The sequence below is a fragment of the Neltuma alba genome, unplaced genomic scaffold (genome assembly GCF_004799145.2).
Source record: "Neltuma alba isolate B1F8T4 unplaced genomic scaffold, ASM479914v2 tig00007157_pilon, whole genome shotgun sequence".
Taxonomy (NCBI): Eukaryota; Viridiplantae; Streptophyta; class Magnoliopsida; order Fabales; family Fabaceae; genus Neltuma; species Neltuma alba.
In genome coordinates, this window is record NW_021634693.1 from 198,460 (window position 1) to 215,598 (window position 17,139).

General features: G+C 33.0%; 3 protein-coding genes across 6 annotated transcripts; 2 read left to right on the forward strand and 1 right to left on the reverse strand.

Moving 5' to 3' along the window:
* The first annotated feature begins 2,260 nt into the window (after positions 1-2,260).
* On the forward strand, positions 2,261-3,773 carry LOC114751926 (putative clathrin assembly protein At1g33340). Its single transcript, XM_028940626.1, has one exon. It carries the CDS (start codon positions 2,310-2,312, stop codon positions 3,582-3,584), a length of 1,275 nt encoding a protein of 424 aa, XP_028796459.1. The 5' UTR covers positions 2,261-2,309; the 3' UTR covers positions 3,585-3,773.
* A 6,325-nt stretch (positions 3,774-10,098) lies between these two features.
* LOC114751927 (monooxygenase 1) lies at positions 10,099-12,866 on the reverse strand. 4 transcript variants are annotated; one of them, XM_028940628.1, is made up of 6 exons: positions 12,694-12,866; positions 12,428-12,574; positions 11,948-11,998; positions 11,397-11,565; positions 11,016-11,244; positions 10,099-10,743 (listed from the first exon to the last, which is right to left on the reverse strand). In XM_028940628.1, the coding sequence occupies exons 1-6, from the start codon at positions 12,828-12,830 to the stop codon at positions 10,256-10,258; spliced, it is 1,221 nt and encodes a 406-aa protein (XP_028796461.1). In that variant the 5' UTR covers positions 12,831-12,866; the 3' UTR covers positions 10,099-10,255. The 4 variants fall into 4 exon arrangements, with proteins under 4 accessions (XP_028796461.1, XP_028796460.1, XP_028796462.1 ...); XM_028940627.1 differs by having other exon boundaries at positions 10,099-10,749; positions 12,694-12,865; XM_028940629.1 differs by lacking the exon at positions 11,948-11,998 and having other exon boundaries at positions 10,099-10,749; positions 12,694-12,864.
* Positions 12,867-14,422: 1,556 nt separating this feature from the next.
* On the forward strand, positions 14,423-15,145 carry LOC114751929 (22.0 kDa class IV heat shock protein-like). Its single transcript, XM_028940631.1, has one exon. The coding sequence runs from the start codon at positions 14,423-14,425 to the stop codon at positions 14,972-14,974; it is 552 nt and encodes a 183-aa protein (XP_028796464.1). The 3' UTR covers positions 14,975-15,145.
* Positions 15,146-17,139: the final 1,994 nt, after the last annotated feature.

Sequence of the window (17,139 nt, forward strand, 5' to 3'; positions counted from 1 at the left end):
AAGTTATTAACCATGTTAATGAAATTTGAAAAAAAAAAACCCCATTTTCACAATTTTCTAAAAAATAGGGTGGTAATTATGATACCAAACTTGTTAATACCATTATATGATTTATCAATCATGTTACAGAATTTAAAAAATTTTCAATTTCTTAAGTACCTAGAAATTTCTCAAAGTCAAAATACCTCTTAGATCACGTGGTGAATAGCATTTATTACAGTTGTTAATATTATTACATGAGTTGTTAACTATATTAACAAAGTTGGAAAAATTCTAGTTTCACAATTTTTTGGAACATAGGTTGATAATTGTATCATCAAATTTGTTAATATTATTATATGACTTGTCATATAACGCAATTACATGAAAATGGAATTTTTTCAACTTCATTAAGGCGGTTAACGATTCTTGTAATGATATTTATAACTCTAATAATGCTACTCATCACGTGATTCGAGAGGTATTTTGACTTTGAGAGATTTCTAACTACTTAATAAATTGAAAATTTTTCAATTTTTGTAGCATAGTTGACAAGTGATATAACAATATTAACAAATTTGGTAATAGAATTAGCAACCTATTTTCTAGGAAATTGTGAAAGTGCATTGTTTTCAATTACGGCAACACATTTAACAACTTTAATAACACTATTTACCAAGTGATCTGAGAGGTGTTTTGACTTTGAAAGATTTTTGAATGTCTAATGAATTGGAAAATTTTCAACTTCTATAATATGGTTAACAAGTCATATAATGTTGTTAACAAATTTAATAAAGCAATTAACATGTTTTTAAAATATTTTCATAGAATAAGCACTAACCACATGCATGAAAGCAATATAATCATTTCAAAAAATTTCAAAATTCCTATTTTTAGGTTTTTCAAATTAAAGTATCATTTTATTATATTTTATCTTTCTTTTATTACTTTCTGTTCTAAATATAAGAGCTAATAGTTTGTAGTGTAATTTACTGTTAATTTAAATTCACGCACAAACCTATTGATACCGTGTTAAAACTTGAGATTTCATCCAAATGTGGTGACCCAATAGCATTGTTACCGGGGCAGTTTGTTGTGGACCAAACTCCATAACTTATTTAAAAGGTGTTATATCACTCAAACCAATCACCATTCACACACTAGCCACTCTAGGTGAATTTTGGCAAGTGAGTCCCGTAGTAACAAGAGACATTAGCCATTTGACTTTTTTTCTGAATAAAATAATTCTTCTGACCAAACCAAAATAGTCATGGGCAGAAACATATGGGATTATTGGTAGAATAGAATATACATATGGCAATAAGAATCTCCTTTTTCTTCTGTTAATATCTGTATGTGCGTATGTGAGTGCCAGTGCACGGGTGGGCCTTGAACTTCCCCACCATAAACAAAAAATAAGCAAGCTTCGCCATCTCTCTCTATATATACACATATGGAGAACCTGTGGATGAGAAAAAAGAAACCTTTTCCAAAGTCAATATATCTTTTATGTCTGTGATGTTGCTCAATGGCTAGAGAGAGAAGAGAGAAGAGAGAGAGAGACCTTAAGATGCCCTCAAAAGAATCATATTCTTGCAGAACCAGGTTCTCTCCCACCCCTCCACCACCATCCTTCACTTTTCCCCCCTCGTTGACTCTCTTCACAATAATTACATCAAATTATTTGCTTTCTCTCACACCTATGTGGAGTACTCATCAAACCCTTCTAACCCAAGTTTCATTTAATGTGTCACATGTTTGTGTACTATATATCCGATCTGATCTTTCTTGATCTTTTGACTTTATCAGAAATAGTGATATCTGCTATGTATTGTAGCTTTGATTTTGATTATCCACTCACCGTTTTACATCAATCTCTTCATTATCATGTTGGGGTCACCACTAATCCCATCATGATTAAACCAAATGAAAGGATTATTACCTAGACAGTAAGGTTTGGCATTTTCTGTGTTGTTATCATTACATTCTGTCACTTCAGGAATACAAGAAAAGAAAGGGCTTTTTGATTATCCTCTCGTTGACTTGAAACATATATAGATAATAGCCTATCTTTTTCTTTTTCTCAATAGAAAAAAAAAAAAAAAGTGTTGTGTATTCAGACTGCTAAACAATCCACCAATAACAATTTTATATGGGTGAACATTCTTGTCCTTATTGTAATCTTTCCCCCTGTAAAATACAAGAGATTTGATTCTGCTTTTGCCCTCTACTTCATCAATCTCTCTCTCTCTCTCTCTACCCACCTTTATATTTGTGTACTTGTACAGCTTATTATTATCTCTACCCAGAAAAATTCCTGAGAGAGAATAATGGGTGTGGACATACAGGGAAAGCTTCGTCTTGCTCTTGGGTCTGTTAAGGACCATGCCTCCATTGGAAAGGCTTTGATCATGTATCACCATCAACAAGACGGCTTCTCCAGCATAGAGATCGCAGTTTTGCGAGCCACAGGTCATGATAATGGCACCATTGATGACAAATACATGCATGAGATTCTCTTCCTTGTCTCAAACTCTCCAGGTTCAATCCCTTTTCTAGCCGAGAAAATCTCTCGCCGCCTTAACAAGACCAAGGACCGCCTTGTCGCCCTCAAGACCCTCGTCCTTATCCACCGTCTTCTTCGTGGAGGTAACCGGAGCTTCGAGCAAGAACTATGCAAAGCCCATGTCTCAGGCCATCTGCAAATAAGCGCGAGGTGTTTCACAAAGAACGGCTCATCACCGTCATCATCATCAGACCATCCCTGTGTTTGTTTTCTGCATAAATATGCTTCTTATCTTGAAGAGAGGATGAAGTGGCTGATAAACCAAGCAGGGAAGCTAGAACCGATTATGTCAAAAGGATTAGAATTTAGGAGATACGATGAGAAATCCATTGATATGGTATTTAGAACGTTGCCAAAGTGTCAGGTTCTGATTGATAAGGTATTGGACTGTTCTCCAGTTGGTGATGTTTTAGCTTATGATAGCTTGGCTCAAACTGCTATGAGCAATACTTTAAGAGAAAGCTTCCAAGTTTACAAAACTTTCAGTGAAGGCGTTTCAGCTCTTGTGAACATGTTCTTTGATTTAACAGCTTCAGCAAGAGGCTTGGCATGTGAGATACTCAAGAAAGCTTCCATACAGAGCGAGAGGCTTCATGAATTGTACCAGAACTGCAAGAAGATAGTGGAAAACAAGAACCTGGAATACCCCCGTGTTCATATTATCAGTATGGATCATATAATGGCAGTAGATCGATGCTTAAGAGGAGGAGGAAGTAGCATATCAAAGCCTCCACTTGCTCCTATTTTGGACCATTTGAGAAGATCAACTGAGTTGGAAATGGCAGTAACAACAGAAAAAGCAACAAGGAAGAAGAAAGTTCATAAAGAAGACAAGATTGATATAAACCTGTCATCAACCCTCTTCTCTTGGACAGTACTAGAGACCAAGATAAGCAAGGTCTGGGTTGTGTTTGAAGATGAACCTCCCAATAATAATGAATCATCACCACAAGTGCTTGAAGCTGCTCAGTCAAAATTTGGGGATATAATGAAGAGTGAGTATAGTTCTAGTTCTTGTGTGTTGCTAAACCCATTTTGATCATCTGGTATTGATAGAAAAGGTACAAAACATGCCTGATCATATCAAGTAACTAGCTACGTTGATGAGTTGTTTCATTTAGATATATAGTTTTGGTGAGGTTATGACATATACTGTTAATTGTTTTCTTTGTTGTATAAGTTTTGAGCAAAGTACTGTTCTTGATATATATATATATATCTGTGATTGATGGAGAAACTGCTGCTTCAAATGGTGTACTGTATGAACAATAATAACAAGATTACGAAGTTTTACCTGATAACAGGAATGGAAAGGACAAAACAGAACAAAGAAAGGGGAAGACTAATGTTTCAGTCCCTATAGTTGATGTTAATTACTACAAATCACTCCTTCAAGAAATCTAATTGTTAGCACGTTTGCCCCTGTAGTTTCAAGTCGTCTAAGAATTCGTCCATGGAAGATCCAGCAAAACAAACGAGGTAAATCATTAACCACACTTGTCCTTTTCTTGTGGGTTTTCAATGACGCATCAGGAAATTATATAACCTCATCAATGTGTGTGTGTGTGTGTCACATTTCTTCTAGCAACCATATGAGAACTTTCGTTTCCATGGCTATCTTTTGCTGCAAACACAACCATATTGGCATAATTATGAGCAGAAGAGATTTTACCATCTGAGAATTGGTTAAACAAGAGAGATAGAAATAAAGGACGAACAGAGTGTTGTCAGGTCATCGTCATTATTCATTTGCTTCTTCTTTTAGGCAAGGCCAATAAGAAGAGGACGAGATAGAGTTTCTGGGGTCGCTCTGTTCCTCTTATTTTCATTGGTTGAGATCAAAGCTAGGTTTTTAGCTTTACAGATCAGCTTCCAATTCCAACCTTACCCACCTTATGAATATGACCAACGAAGCCGGAAACTGTAGAAGAGTTCTTCAGATAACCACCATGGCCGGAGGTTACCGGAATTTTTCTTTCATGATATGATCATCCAGCTGATGAATGCCATGCATGACTTCACGTCTTCCACATCAGCAAACATTGACGCCGTCTTGCCGTGATCTATCAAGCTCGACAATGAATTTTCGAACGGCTTTCAAGATTGGGGACTAACACCTGGACGGGAAAGAAAGGGTGATGAGAGATCATTGATGCGGTTCAAAAAACTTGAGGGACTAAATTACAAATCAAGAGTTCAATTGGACAAAAAAAAACAGATGAAAGTAAAAATGAGATAAGCTTGATTTTTGGGTTAAAATTTAAAAATGATTTTGGTGGATAGAAAGAAATCATAAAAAGATAATACTATTGTTTTTTTTTGTGACAAGATAATACCATCTTTAATTCCCGATATTTGTTGGCAAAAAAATTTCTGAAATTTAATTTTAGTTTAATTTAGTTCTAAAATTTGAAATAAATAATTCTAGTTTTCAAAACTACGTTTTGAGGTAAAAAAAAACATTTTTTGGGAACCAAAAATCATTACAAGGATCAAAATAGGATCAAATTTTGAATCAAAATCACTAGTTTCATATTTTAAGGATTGAAATCAAAATGATAAGGTCAAAATTGAGGAACTAGGTATTATATTAACCAAATCATAAATTTTTGATCTTTTATTAAAAGTTTAGTACTCCTCCAATCTTTAATATAGAAGTTAATTAGAGAGTTAATGTTTGTTCTATATATGAGACTTATTTCATATATTTTTTAATATTTTTTTTCTAAATCAACTTTATTTTCCCAACAATAATCAAGTAGAATAGAGAAGAAGGGAATTAAAGATACTTAAAATATTTTTAAAAAAATATATCATATTAACTAATTTAATCAACATATCTAATATACTTAAATTAGTTAATTAGATGACTGGAAGAGTATAAAACAATTAAGAAACGAAACAAAGGAATCAAGGTGGTTAAATAATATGAATACTTCTAATTAAACTATCCAAGTTGAATTTTAAAAATTACAGTCATTATTTTAATATAAAATAATAAGCTAACATTTTTAAGGGAAATAAAAGTTTAATTTTTACGTAAAAAATTCAAATACATTGAAGGATTTTTTAAAAGGAAACAAAATGGTTAAAATGTCTTATGAGTCGGCGCAAAATTGATTATACATTTTTAACTCATATAAAACCGATCTCGAATTTAAGTTCATATAAATGTTAAAAATATTTTTGCAAAAAATTATTTTTAATCATATCCAGTAATATTTGAATTTGCTATATAGTAGTATCAAATATGAGATATATTCCTCTTTTTATGAGATGTACATAAGTTGTCCCTGGCAAAAAGTAGAGGATGTATTTTATACATGTGTGTGTATTTTATGTATAAGTTCTTGGGAACCGTTCATCAATGACAAACATGACTTTAATTATAATCAGATAATTATATCAAAATACAAAATGCATGGTTTAACGGGGTCGAGGTAGAGCCGGTCAAAAAAGAAAAACAGTTAGGGCGTAGGGAATAAAATAACAAAACTTAATATCGTCTCTTTTTTCAAAAGAAAAAAAAAAGATAAGTATCCAAGGATTGTAGATTTTATAATTTTGATGGAGAGTAATTTTAGAAATTATAGTTGTTCTTCTAGAACAAAATTATTAAATTTTAGACTAAAATATACTAACTACCCTTTTATTTTACTTAAATTACAGAAATCTCTTTTATGTTTTAAAAATGTATATAAATCTCCCTTAAAAGTAAACTGTTGGCAGGAATGGTTTTTTGAAGAGTATAAGAAAAAGAGATGAAAAAGAAAGTGGTGCATGACGTCTTTAAGGCGTGGGCAGTATTTTCCTTTAGGCTTAATTCACTCCCACTTAATCCTATCTTTTAGGGTGCAAGTTGGGTTGACTAGTGAATTTTCTTCAGGATACAATGAAGACTCTTGAATATGGATTGTACTTCCCAAATTCAAGTAAAGACAATAATGGCTTTTACAAAGTGATAATTTGACTCTATCTCTGTGTGTAGACAAAGGCAATGAGTTTGATTTTAGTGTTTGTGTTGTGTTGTCTCCAAATGAAGTGATGGTGGAGAGTTTATATAGACCATGGAATGATACCTTGAAGAGATATGTTTTTGAATAAAAACTTATTAAATAAAACGTCACAACCATACGTTGGTTCATGAACCAACATAATTCAAATAAGTACAATAAATTTAATATGTAGGTTCATTTAATGTTTTAACTTCCTACATAACCTTTCATATAAATATATTAATTTATTTATATGAAGACATAACCTCTCATATAAATTTATTAATCTAATAAATTTATATAAGGACATGACTTTTCAAAAAACACATCTCTTCATTTTAAAAATATTCCAACATAAACTTTGTATATTTTACGTTCTATTGCCATACATTAATAGACGGTTAAGTTTGATTTCTAAATTTTTTAACTAAAATATTCTGCCTTAACATAAAAATTCTTTAAACATTTATATTTGTCAAAAAAAAAATTGTTGATACAAAAAAAATCATTTTAATACATGTATTTTCAAATTTTTTAATCTATAATAGAATTTATTGATTTTGATTATATTATAAAATTTATAGTTTTAATTTTTCATCACAAATATAGAAACTTATTTATTTAGGTTTCCGTTAAATGGTTACAAAATATATTAAATATATATTTTCCCCATCATATAATATAAATTATCTATGAGAGATTGTAAAAATTATTTAAATTCATAATTTAAAATTTTTAGATAAAAATTTTGCTAGAAATATTTATAACTTATTTAGGAAATTATATATTTATTTAAAAAATTCATTAAATTTTCATTTAAGTTTTTTATGTCTACATTAACTAAATTATTTAATTTTCTATCTCAAAGCAAAACAAAAAATTTTAAATTCTTCAAAACTTTTTAAACCAAAATTTAAGGATTTAGTATCATGAAGGGTAAATTAGTAAATAAAAATAATTTTAATATAAATTTTAATTAAAAAATTATTTTTTTAAGAATATTCTTACCGGACAGTTTAGGCTTAAGTATATGTTTTCAAAATATAAAGAAGGTCCGTATAATTAGAGCAAACTATAAAGAAGATCAAAATATTTTACTCTGAATTTTAAGACTCATTATTACGGTTTGGGGGGAAAAGACAGAAAGACTTGTTACTTTTTTGGGGATAAAATAGCTAAAGAAAGTATGATTAACTGTGATCATTATTGACGCGGTATGAATTTAAACCATTTTACAGTCAACTGCAATTTCTGCTGACCCAATTTCATTATTCAAGGGTAAATTTCATCCCTTTCTTGTTTACAGGGGGAAAAAAAGTTCATCCTTTTATATCTTTTTTTTTTTTAATATACATAAAAGTTTAGTGAGTTGGCTCTCAATGATTGGCCAAGGCCATACTATGCCTCAAATATCAAAGAGTGCTTTTAAAAGTATTAGGTACTTATAGATTGTCTACTAATCATATCTTCACATTAGCAACGAGATTTAAACTCACAACTTTATAGATTGTGAGTTGATTTTTTATCAACTAAACTAACTTTTATTGACATTCTTTTTTATCAACTAGATTAACTCTTGTTGGCATTCTTTTATCTTTCATCATAAACAGGAAAGCAAATTGGTTTAGTGGGCTTTAATGGCAGATGGACCTACAAAGTGGGCCAGAAGAGGAGTACGGGCCCAATAGTCTAATTTAAGCAAAATTGGCAATGAAGTAAAACAAATTAATTTACAGTTTACAATGCTTCAAAAAGGATTAAAAAAATTAAAAATACAAATTAGTCAACTAAAGCAGATTGTGGCTTCAGAAGCATACTAGTAAGATATGCTAGTGCAGTGCATTTTTGAATTGCATATGAATTGTCATTCATATAGATGTATTTATAAATACAACTTCCTAAGATTCGTGATAATATAAAGGCACTCAAGCCTGCATCTTAATCTTAAGATAATACTCTTCTGGTGTTTAATATAGGACATAATTATTAAGTTAATTTTGGTTCTAAATATAAGACTTATTTATTATATTTATCAATTTTTTCTAAATAATCCATATGAATACTCCCTCAACCATAAGCAATCATGTAGAAGAGGGAGAGAGGATATTAATAAAGATGACTATGGTGTTTGAGGAAAAACATGTCATATTTCTTATAATTAACTAACTTATCTAACTTTTTAAATCTAATCAAATTAGTTAAGTAGATCTTCCAGGACCGAAAGAGTACATTTAGAATGAAAGTAGTGATCACGCGGATACTAATTATGATGGCATAAATGTCTTTCATTAAAATGACAGGGATAGAAAGAACATTCGTCAGTCAACACTTCAAAAACTGGTTAAAACTCATCGCTCCATTAGTTCAATCATGATTCTTGTGATCCACCATATGCTTCATTATAAATAAAAGAGGTTAAGAGAATATAAATATTTCTAATTAAAATATCTAGGTTGAATTTTTAAAATTATAGACATTATTTTGATATTAAATAAAAGAATAACATTTTTAAGAGAAATAAAATTTTAATATTTATGTAATGTAATATACTTACTTTTGAAAATTCAAATTTGGTTAAAGGTGAGGTACACTTTTTTTTTATTATGGGAAAGCACCTTTTTTAACCCATATAAAGGAGATCTAGAATTTAAATTTATGCCAATGTTAAAGACAGCTCTAAAAAAATTATTTCGGACACTTCTCAAAAAATCACGTCCAATGGTAGCAAACAATTAGTTGGGGATTTATATGTGGGGCAAAAATTAAGGTAAGTAGATCAAATTTTACAATCATACTTATTATTTTGTTACTGTTAGTTGCTAAAATACAATAAATTTATCTATAAATACTTATAATTTGTGTATCAAAACTCTTATATTGTAAATTATGATTTGTAAATTTTCATTTACACATTTATTAGTTTGTTATTTTAGTTGTTAAAATACTTATGTGTAACTATAAATTCACATATAAAATATAGACACTTGTTATTTTGTTATTGTTAATTATTAAAATGCGCACGTGCAATTATAAATTTACTTATGAAATATGAACACTTGTTATTTTGTTATACATGTAAATTCACCTATGAACTTAATCTAATAAATATAAGCAACTTCTCATGTTTTATCCTTATATTTAATAGTAGTAATTTATCCAAAAAACACTTTTAAAAAGTTCTTTCATGCAAGTCAAAATGAAATTATTTTTACATACTTATTTATATGTCATAAAATTACTTTTAAAACTATAGTTTGGTTTCCAATCAAAACCTACCAAGATCTTTTAAATTTTGACTATCAACTCTCCTACAATTAAATTATAATAAAAAACAACAATAAATGTTAGTCCAGTTAGTAAAGAGTTTATTTATAATTCATAAAGTTACGAGTCCAAATCCATAAAGACTTTATTAAAAGGTAATTTGTAAATATCTCCGTAAATGCTGACTTTCCTTCATATATGGTCATATAGCCTTTTTTTTTTTCCCTCCTTAGGTGTTGTTCCACTTGTAGTTATATGGCTTCTATCTACTTGGAAGCAATTAGCATACGACACAAGATAAGAAGTTCCAGTCATGTATATTCTGAAATATGTACATAGGAAAAACAAGAGAACACATCAGTTTCCAACTTAAAATACTTCAATTTGAAGGTCTTGTGTAACTATATGACAGAGATTTCCAATTGAAACCCAAATTTACCCAAGTATCAAGCTAAAGGGGGCCACAATTATAGCGGGTATGACCAAGCATGTCATGAAAGAAGACCATTAATAGCATCAAACACAGGTAGTGAACTATAACAGATGATGGTTCCAAAAGCATGCCAGTAAGATATGTTTGCGTAGACAACTTCACCAATCTCATTCTCCGCTGCTTCACATAAGTTTGCAGTGGTGCTTGAACTTTGTTGCGTGTCAGGTGTTGTGCTAAGCACCTAGCAAGAACAATTGCATCTTCTATTGCAGCTGAGGCACCTTGTCCAAGGAATGGAGCCCATAAATGCATGGCATCGCCGGCTACAGTCACTGTGCCTGTTGTGAATCTCCCAAACAGGATATCCCATGGAGCATGATATTTCAATCTTGTGAGAATCAACGATCCAATGTCACATTTCCTTATCATTTCCACAACTTCCTCTGGAAAATTCCCAGTTGATTCCAATGCAGATTCTCTAATCATCTCTGGATCTTTCGAGATATCTGAATCTGTTCCCAGACATAATACAAGGGAATCTTAAATAAAACTGGAAGTTTCGGCGATATTTAAAAATACAATCCTCAGGGCATTGAGATATCAGTTTTATTATTTTATGAAATTTCAAAAAACAGAACACTTCTTTTTTATCTGAATTCTGAGCATCACGAAAAGCAATATCATTGTGTTCGGAGACATGAAAAGCAACTGATGTGTATTTGGCCAAAAAAGAAGAAAAGCAACTGATGTGTAGAGAAATATTGTGTCCGTAACTGACCTTGGGGTGTCCACTTTCGTCCCACAAACCAGTAAACAACTTTATCATCTACTGGAATTCGGCCAACAGAAATGCTTCCTCTCCTCATCCGAATAGACTCACTTTCCAGACCATGGCCATGAGGATAATTTGTGAAACCAAGTATCGAGCATGAGGATAAATATTGGGCAGGTTTTAATCCAAGAAACTTGGACACAACGGAGTTTGCTCCATCACATCCTATCACAAACTGTCAACAATTCAGTCTGATCCTTGCCACACAAAAAGAAAATAAATAAAACAAGATATTTTATCTCTATGTGCATCATTTACAGGACTACATGAGAAGGATCCAAGAGACTTTCACTTCATGGCCAGTCATCCACTAACTTGGAATGTTACCTTAGCTTTAATGGAATTACCATCACGAAAATGAAGTATAGGAAAAGCAGTAAGAGGATCTGATTTTATGGTCACTACTTGGCATCCAAAGTATGATATGCTAGCAGGAAGCTCCTGGACTAGAGTTTCAATTAGGACACTCCGTTTTAAGCACCGCAGTTCTTCACTCCTACAAAGGAAAAAGCACAACAATATGGAAATTTCACTTGCTTCTAGCTCTAGTCTTTTCACATTAGCAGTACTAAATTTTAGTAGCTTTTTCCAATACTACAAATGTAATCCCACTGAAGTAATTCCAGCAAGAAGAATTGCACGACTAATCACAGGATTCATTGACTTACAGACTCATAAAGATAAGATAATTTATGACATGAGTCATTTACAAGTAACTCTACAAGATACCGGTCATCATGTGCAGATAGTTATATATATGCACTGAAAACTCTATAATAGAGTTTACCAATTGACCAAAACATAAGAACCAGAAGAAACCCACAAAATATTAAGACCTCCCCTTACACCTAGAAACAAAACATTGAGTAAGAATTTACCTGAGTGGTATCTTTTGGCTGGAACCATCATCCAAAGATAGTTCATGCAGCCTGGGTAATAGAAAAGAAAAGGAGGGAGGAAGAGAGAAGATTAAAAGCAGAGCAAACGGAAACAAATTAACAAGTGAGACAGGGTTCGGGATGCTTGTACGGCATTTCTGTCTGTCAACATGACAGAGATTTTTCCCTAATAGATGCGTCTTACAATCTGGATGCATAAATTTTAAATTTTCAAACCAGTGAATAAATTTGGGAACTCCTCTTCAGCTCCTAGGGTCTTTCATATTGGACATGCAAGAGATAAAATTTAACTGGATTTCTACTTAAAAAAAGCACAGTTGGCTCTTAAAAAAAATTTCTAGGCATTTAAATCCGCTGCTATCAGTAAATATTTGGGAATCTTCAAAGGGCATTATCCCATCTTCATTTTGAATTCTATTGCAACTAGATAAGGAGCAGTAAGTATAAACCGAGCTCAACCCAGTGATTGGAATTGCAGTAGATCGCAGCTTAGATGCAACACCCAGCTGATCAAGAGCTCGCCAACCATTCGTGAAGATGGTAATTGCTGACCCTACTGCTCGAGTTGTCTCTGATTTCTCAAAAACCAGAGCATTAATACCCTTCCTGCGAAACTAGTTACAATTCACGTCACCAACATTCAATTCACACAAATTGATTAATCAGGAAGAATTTGAACTGGATGTTCCATGAATCAAAGATAAAGTTTGAGAGTGATAATTTACCTATGAAGAGCAAGAGCGGTGGCAAGGCCACAAATTCCTCCACCCACTATTGCTATGTCTGTATCTTCTTGTTGCCGCATGGGATGGAGTTCAACATTTTCTATGAATTTTTCTTTGGATATGGTTCTCCTATTCATTGCTCTGCGATCTTTGGGGCTTTTCTGCTCAATCCCTCACCGGGACGATGCAAGTCTGATAGTGATAGGTCATCAGTCGTCATTACTCGCTTGTCATCGTCATTCATTTGATTTCACATGCATAAAATATCAAAATTACAAACATGCAAATGGCCTGTGCGAGTGACACGTGTCTTACCCAAATGAATGAGCTGCACTGATTTTATATGAATACGTACTATATATATATATATATATATATATATCTCTCTCTTCGTAGTGTAATGATTTCATTGCACGTATTAAATGATATTTGAAATCATATAATCTATAAGTCCATTTCTATATATTTGTATATTCATTTCCATCCTTTTCAAAAGCTCAATTAATTACTTTCTATTCGTCTGTGTTTCGGCTGACCTCGTGCTCAGCCAAAAAAAACTTGACTTATTCAAGGTTTCGCTATTTGTTTTCTTTCCATAGGAGCCGAATAGGCCTACTGCTGCAGCTTATTCTCAGCATGTTTTATATAGATTCCATTAAAAGTTAACAAACTTTTAATTTTGATCCTATTTAATATATATACCTTCAAAAAAATATAACTATTTGCATTATAATAAATAAAGAACAAAATAGTATGTTTATATTAAAAATTTAATAAAACAACTTATAAATAGGATAAAAAAAACTTTTCTTTACATTATAAATAAGATCAGAAGAAAAGAGTATTTCTCTTATATTCATGTTTGGATCCAGATATTTGGGCTTCCTTAAGATTCGCTCTGGCTGTCTTGTTTCATTGGCTAGTTTGGTCACTCGTGAAAAAAAAACAAAAAGCCGGCACTTGAGTGTGACTACTGGAATCAAGTTATTGGGCCTAGTTCGGCCCAAATGACTGACATGTGACGGATTAGGCTTCTTGTTTGGGCCGCTAGTCACAAGTCGGACTCACCTTTTTATATTCTAATGGGCTCTGCCTTCCGAGATGAATCTCAGAAGCACTAGTTTAACTGAACTGTCAGCAGAAACTAAAAAAGTGTTTAGATGGAAATCAAACTGTGGTTTCAAAAGTGATTTTACAGTATACGAAATAAATATATGAAGGAGTTTATCTTAATTTATGAAAAAATACTTTTTAGAAGTACTTCTCATGCCATCCAAACACCTCATAAATTATAATTTTAAAAGTGATTTTACGTTCCAGTGATAATTCGACTTCTCATAATGCCTTGTGTTTGCACCATGGGTTGGATTACGGATATAATGAGACCAGCCCAATTTTATGTTTATCTTTTTAATAATTTAATATTTTAAATTTGAAGGATGAAAACCATCCCTGGATAATCCAAATTTCAGCGTAGCAATAAGCGGCTCATCACTAGTAAAGTTAGCAGGACCGTGGTCTTCTCCGCTTTACTACCCAGCACGTAAGCTGAGGAAGGTGTTGGAGAATTCTAGGATCCTCTTTGTCTTGAACTTTCTTTCTCTCTCTACACTAATCTCCCACTCTGTTCCGTTCCCTCTATATAATCATCACAATCATGCCCTTGTTGTCATCTCATATCCGACACGAATCCGAGTACAACCAGCTTCGCTGTAATCTATTCTCCAAAATGAGGCAGCAAGCCACCGTGTTATTGATGCCATTTCTGTTGCTGATTCTACTTCTCACAGCAGGTTTCGCAAATGGGTCTCTGCTACCATTCACAGATGGTCCAGAGAATTTCTGGGTCGATCGCTTCCCGGACCCATTTCGTGTGCTGGAGCAAATCCCATTTGGGATCGACAAAAGCGAAGCGTCCATGGCTGTGTCTCCGGCGAGAGTGGACTGGAAAGAGACGCCGGACAGTCACGTGATAATGATGGACGTGCCGGGGATGAAGAAGGAGGAGATCAAGATAGAAGTGGAGGAAAACAGGGTTCTGCGAGTGAGTGGCGAGAGGAAGAAGGAGGAAGAAGAGAAGAAAGGAGAGCACTGGCACAGAGTTGAACGATCTTATGGCAAATTCTGGAGGCGGTTCAGGATGCCACAGAACGTGGACTTGGATTCTGTTCAGGCTAAGCTGCAAAACGGGGTGCTTACTTTGAAACTCAACAAGCTGTCACCTGATAAGATTAAAGGCCCAAAGGTTGTGAGCATTGATGAGGCCAAGCAGGAGCTGTGAGTTAGTGCACCTTTCTTAATGACAATTGATGGTACTGAAACAGGGCTATGAATCGTCTTGTGTGGAATAAAACCTTTGGTTGTTCTGATGTACTACTGGGTTTACTGAGTTAAGAGCTTAGATTATGAGTGTGTCCAGTGATGTACAGGCTAATCCAAATCTCCTGTTGAATATAGAGGTGCTTCTCATAATACAGAATTCGGGAGTCCTTCTCCTCTACTCGTGTTTAGTGAAAATGCTATACACTGGATACTTTTAAAGTATTCTTATACTCCGAAATATAAGATTATTATACTACTCCTCCGGTCCTAATTATAAGACCCAATTGACTTATTTGAGGAGATTAAGGAAGTAAGTTAAGTTGGTTATTTATAATAAATAAGTGTTGTCATTCCTAAAATATCCTTGCTAATTAAGTATACTGGCTAAAACTATCATTATTAGAAGGATTATCTTGGAAAAAAATGCATAAATATAAGAGACAAAATGGATTGGGTCTTATAATTAGGACCAAATAAAAAGTCAAATTGGGTCTTATAATAAGAACCGGAGGAGTAGTACATATAGATATTTTATATTTAGAACGGGGTATATATGTACACACACAGATACATATATGCGCACTGCTAAAGATATCACTCCTTAGGTATACGCAGCGTCTTTTTATTTATTTATTTAAAATCACTTTTTTCTCTTTATTCATCAATAACTTGAGCTCCTTTTTATAGAATTGTGCAGTTATCGCTTACTACTTTGCATGTGCTCTTCACTTGCCCATTTTGTTTTTTTCCCCTTTCTATGCACTTGATAGGTTTTTTCGCCTAGGTTCTCTGTTTAGATCTCAGTCAGTCCATATCCGTATTCAAATTCATATATCAATCGATCCAAATTCAAAGTAGATTGAACTTGAGGACGTCAGTGCTGGAAGCCGAGAATATTGGCCCAACATCTGATGGCCTGTTTACTTGCCGGGGTCAGAGCCCAAAGAATGCTGATTTTCATTCCTCTCGTTGGTACTGCCGTTTGGATGGACAAGGCCTCACTTCGTAAATCATCCTTGCAAATGAAGACTTTTGCCTTTGTTGAGCACTTGCATTTCCCTTTCTCAAGGGAATTCACGTGTAATAACCTACTAATTCTCAGCATACACGTGTCTCGTAAATGCTCATTTGTGCTTTCATAACAAATTATAGTCAGCAATAAAGAAAACATAAAGTCAAAATTTTATAGCCGAGTGGCATTAACAATCCATTGTAACTAGGAGGGTTTGGATCCTCTCAGAATTTTTCTTTCTCCTTTTCTTCTCAGTACCTGATCTTTACCATTAGATGATTCAAATTTCATGCTTTATAAAACTATTATTATAACATTACATAAATAGGAGAGAGAAATTATATATCTGCTTTTTAAAATATTAAATCTGAATCATCTATTATTTAATCCAATAGTGGAGATGAGATTCTTTGAAGAAAAAGAGAAAGAGAGAGGCCAAACCCGTAACTAGGAAGTTACACATTCTATCTCCTACTTGTAATATCAAGCCATTGGTGCTTATTCTTTTAATTAAAAAAATAAACATAAAAAAATTAAATACAGACAAATAAAGCACTCAACTCAAAGGCATCTCAAATCCTATCATTATTGATAAACTGCTAGCTTCCTAAAAAAATTAGAGACCTCACATCAAATACTCACTTTCCTTGTCATTCCCTGGACTCTGCTTTCCCAACCTCTACTTCATGCCACCATTTCATCTCATATTTCTTTTTCAATATCCATCATGCCAAGTACTTGAAAAGAGAAGGGGGAAAGATTACCTATGTCAATTCCTCCTATTTCCTTCAAATGTTACCGAAGTAGAAAAGCATCACAGAATTCCCTACTATTCTTGTTCTCTCTCTAAGGATTCAAACTTTTCTGATGTAACCTAGAACAAAAAATCATGATTTTGCTCATGAGCCTAGAGACATTCCACAAACCGAGAAAACCTCATAAAAAGGAGCCATTGTGCTCGTAATAAGTTTTAACCATAGCGGATGGAGAGTCTATAAATATAAAGTCAATAAAAATGCATGAGCATATATTCACCGAATGACTTTATGCGGCATGAATCTCTACTTGGAGAGTGCAACTGATAACACTCCAACAAATGCGCCACAATTAAC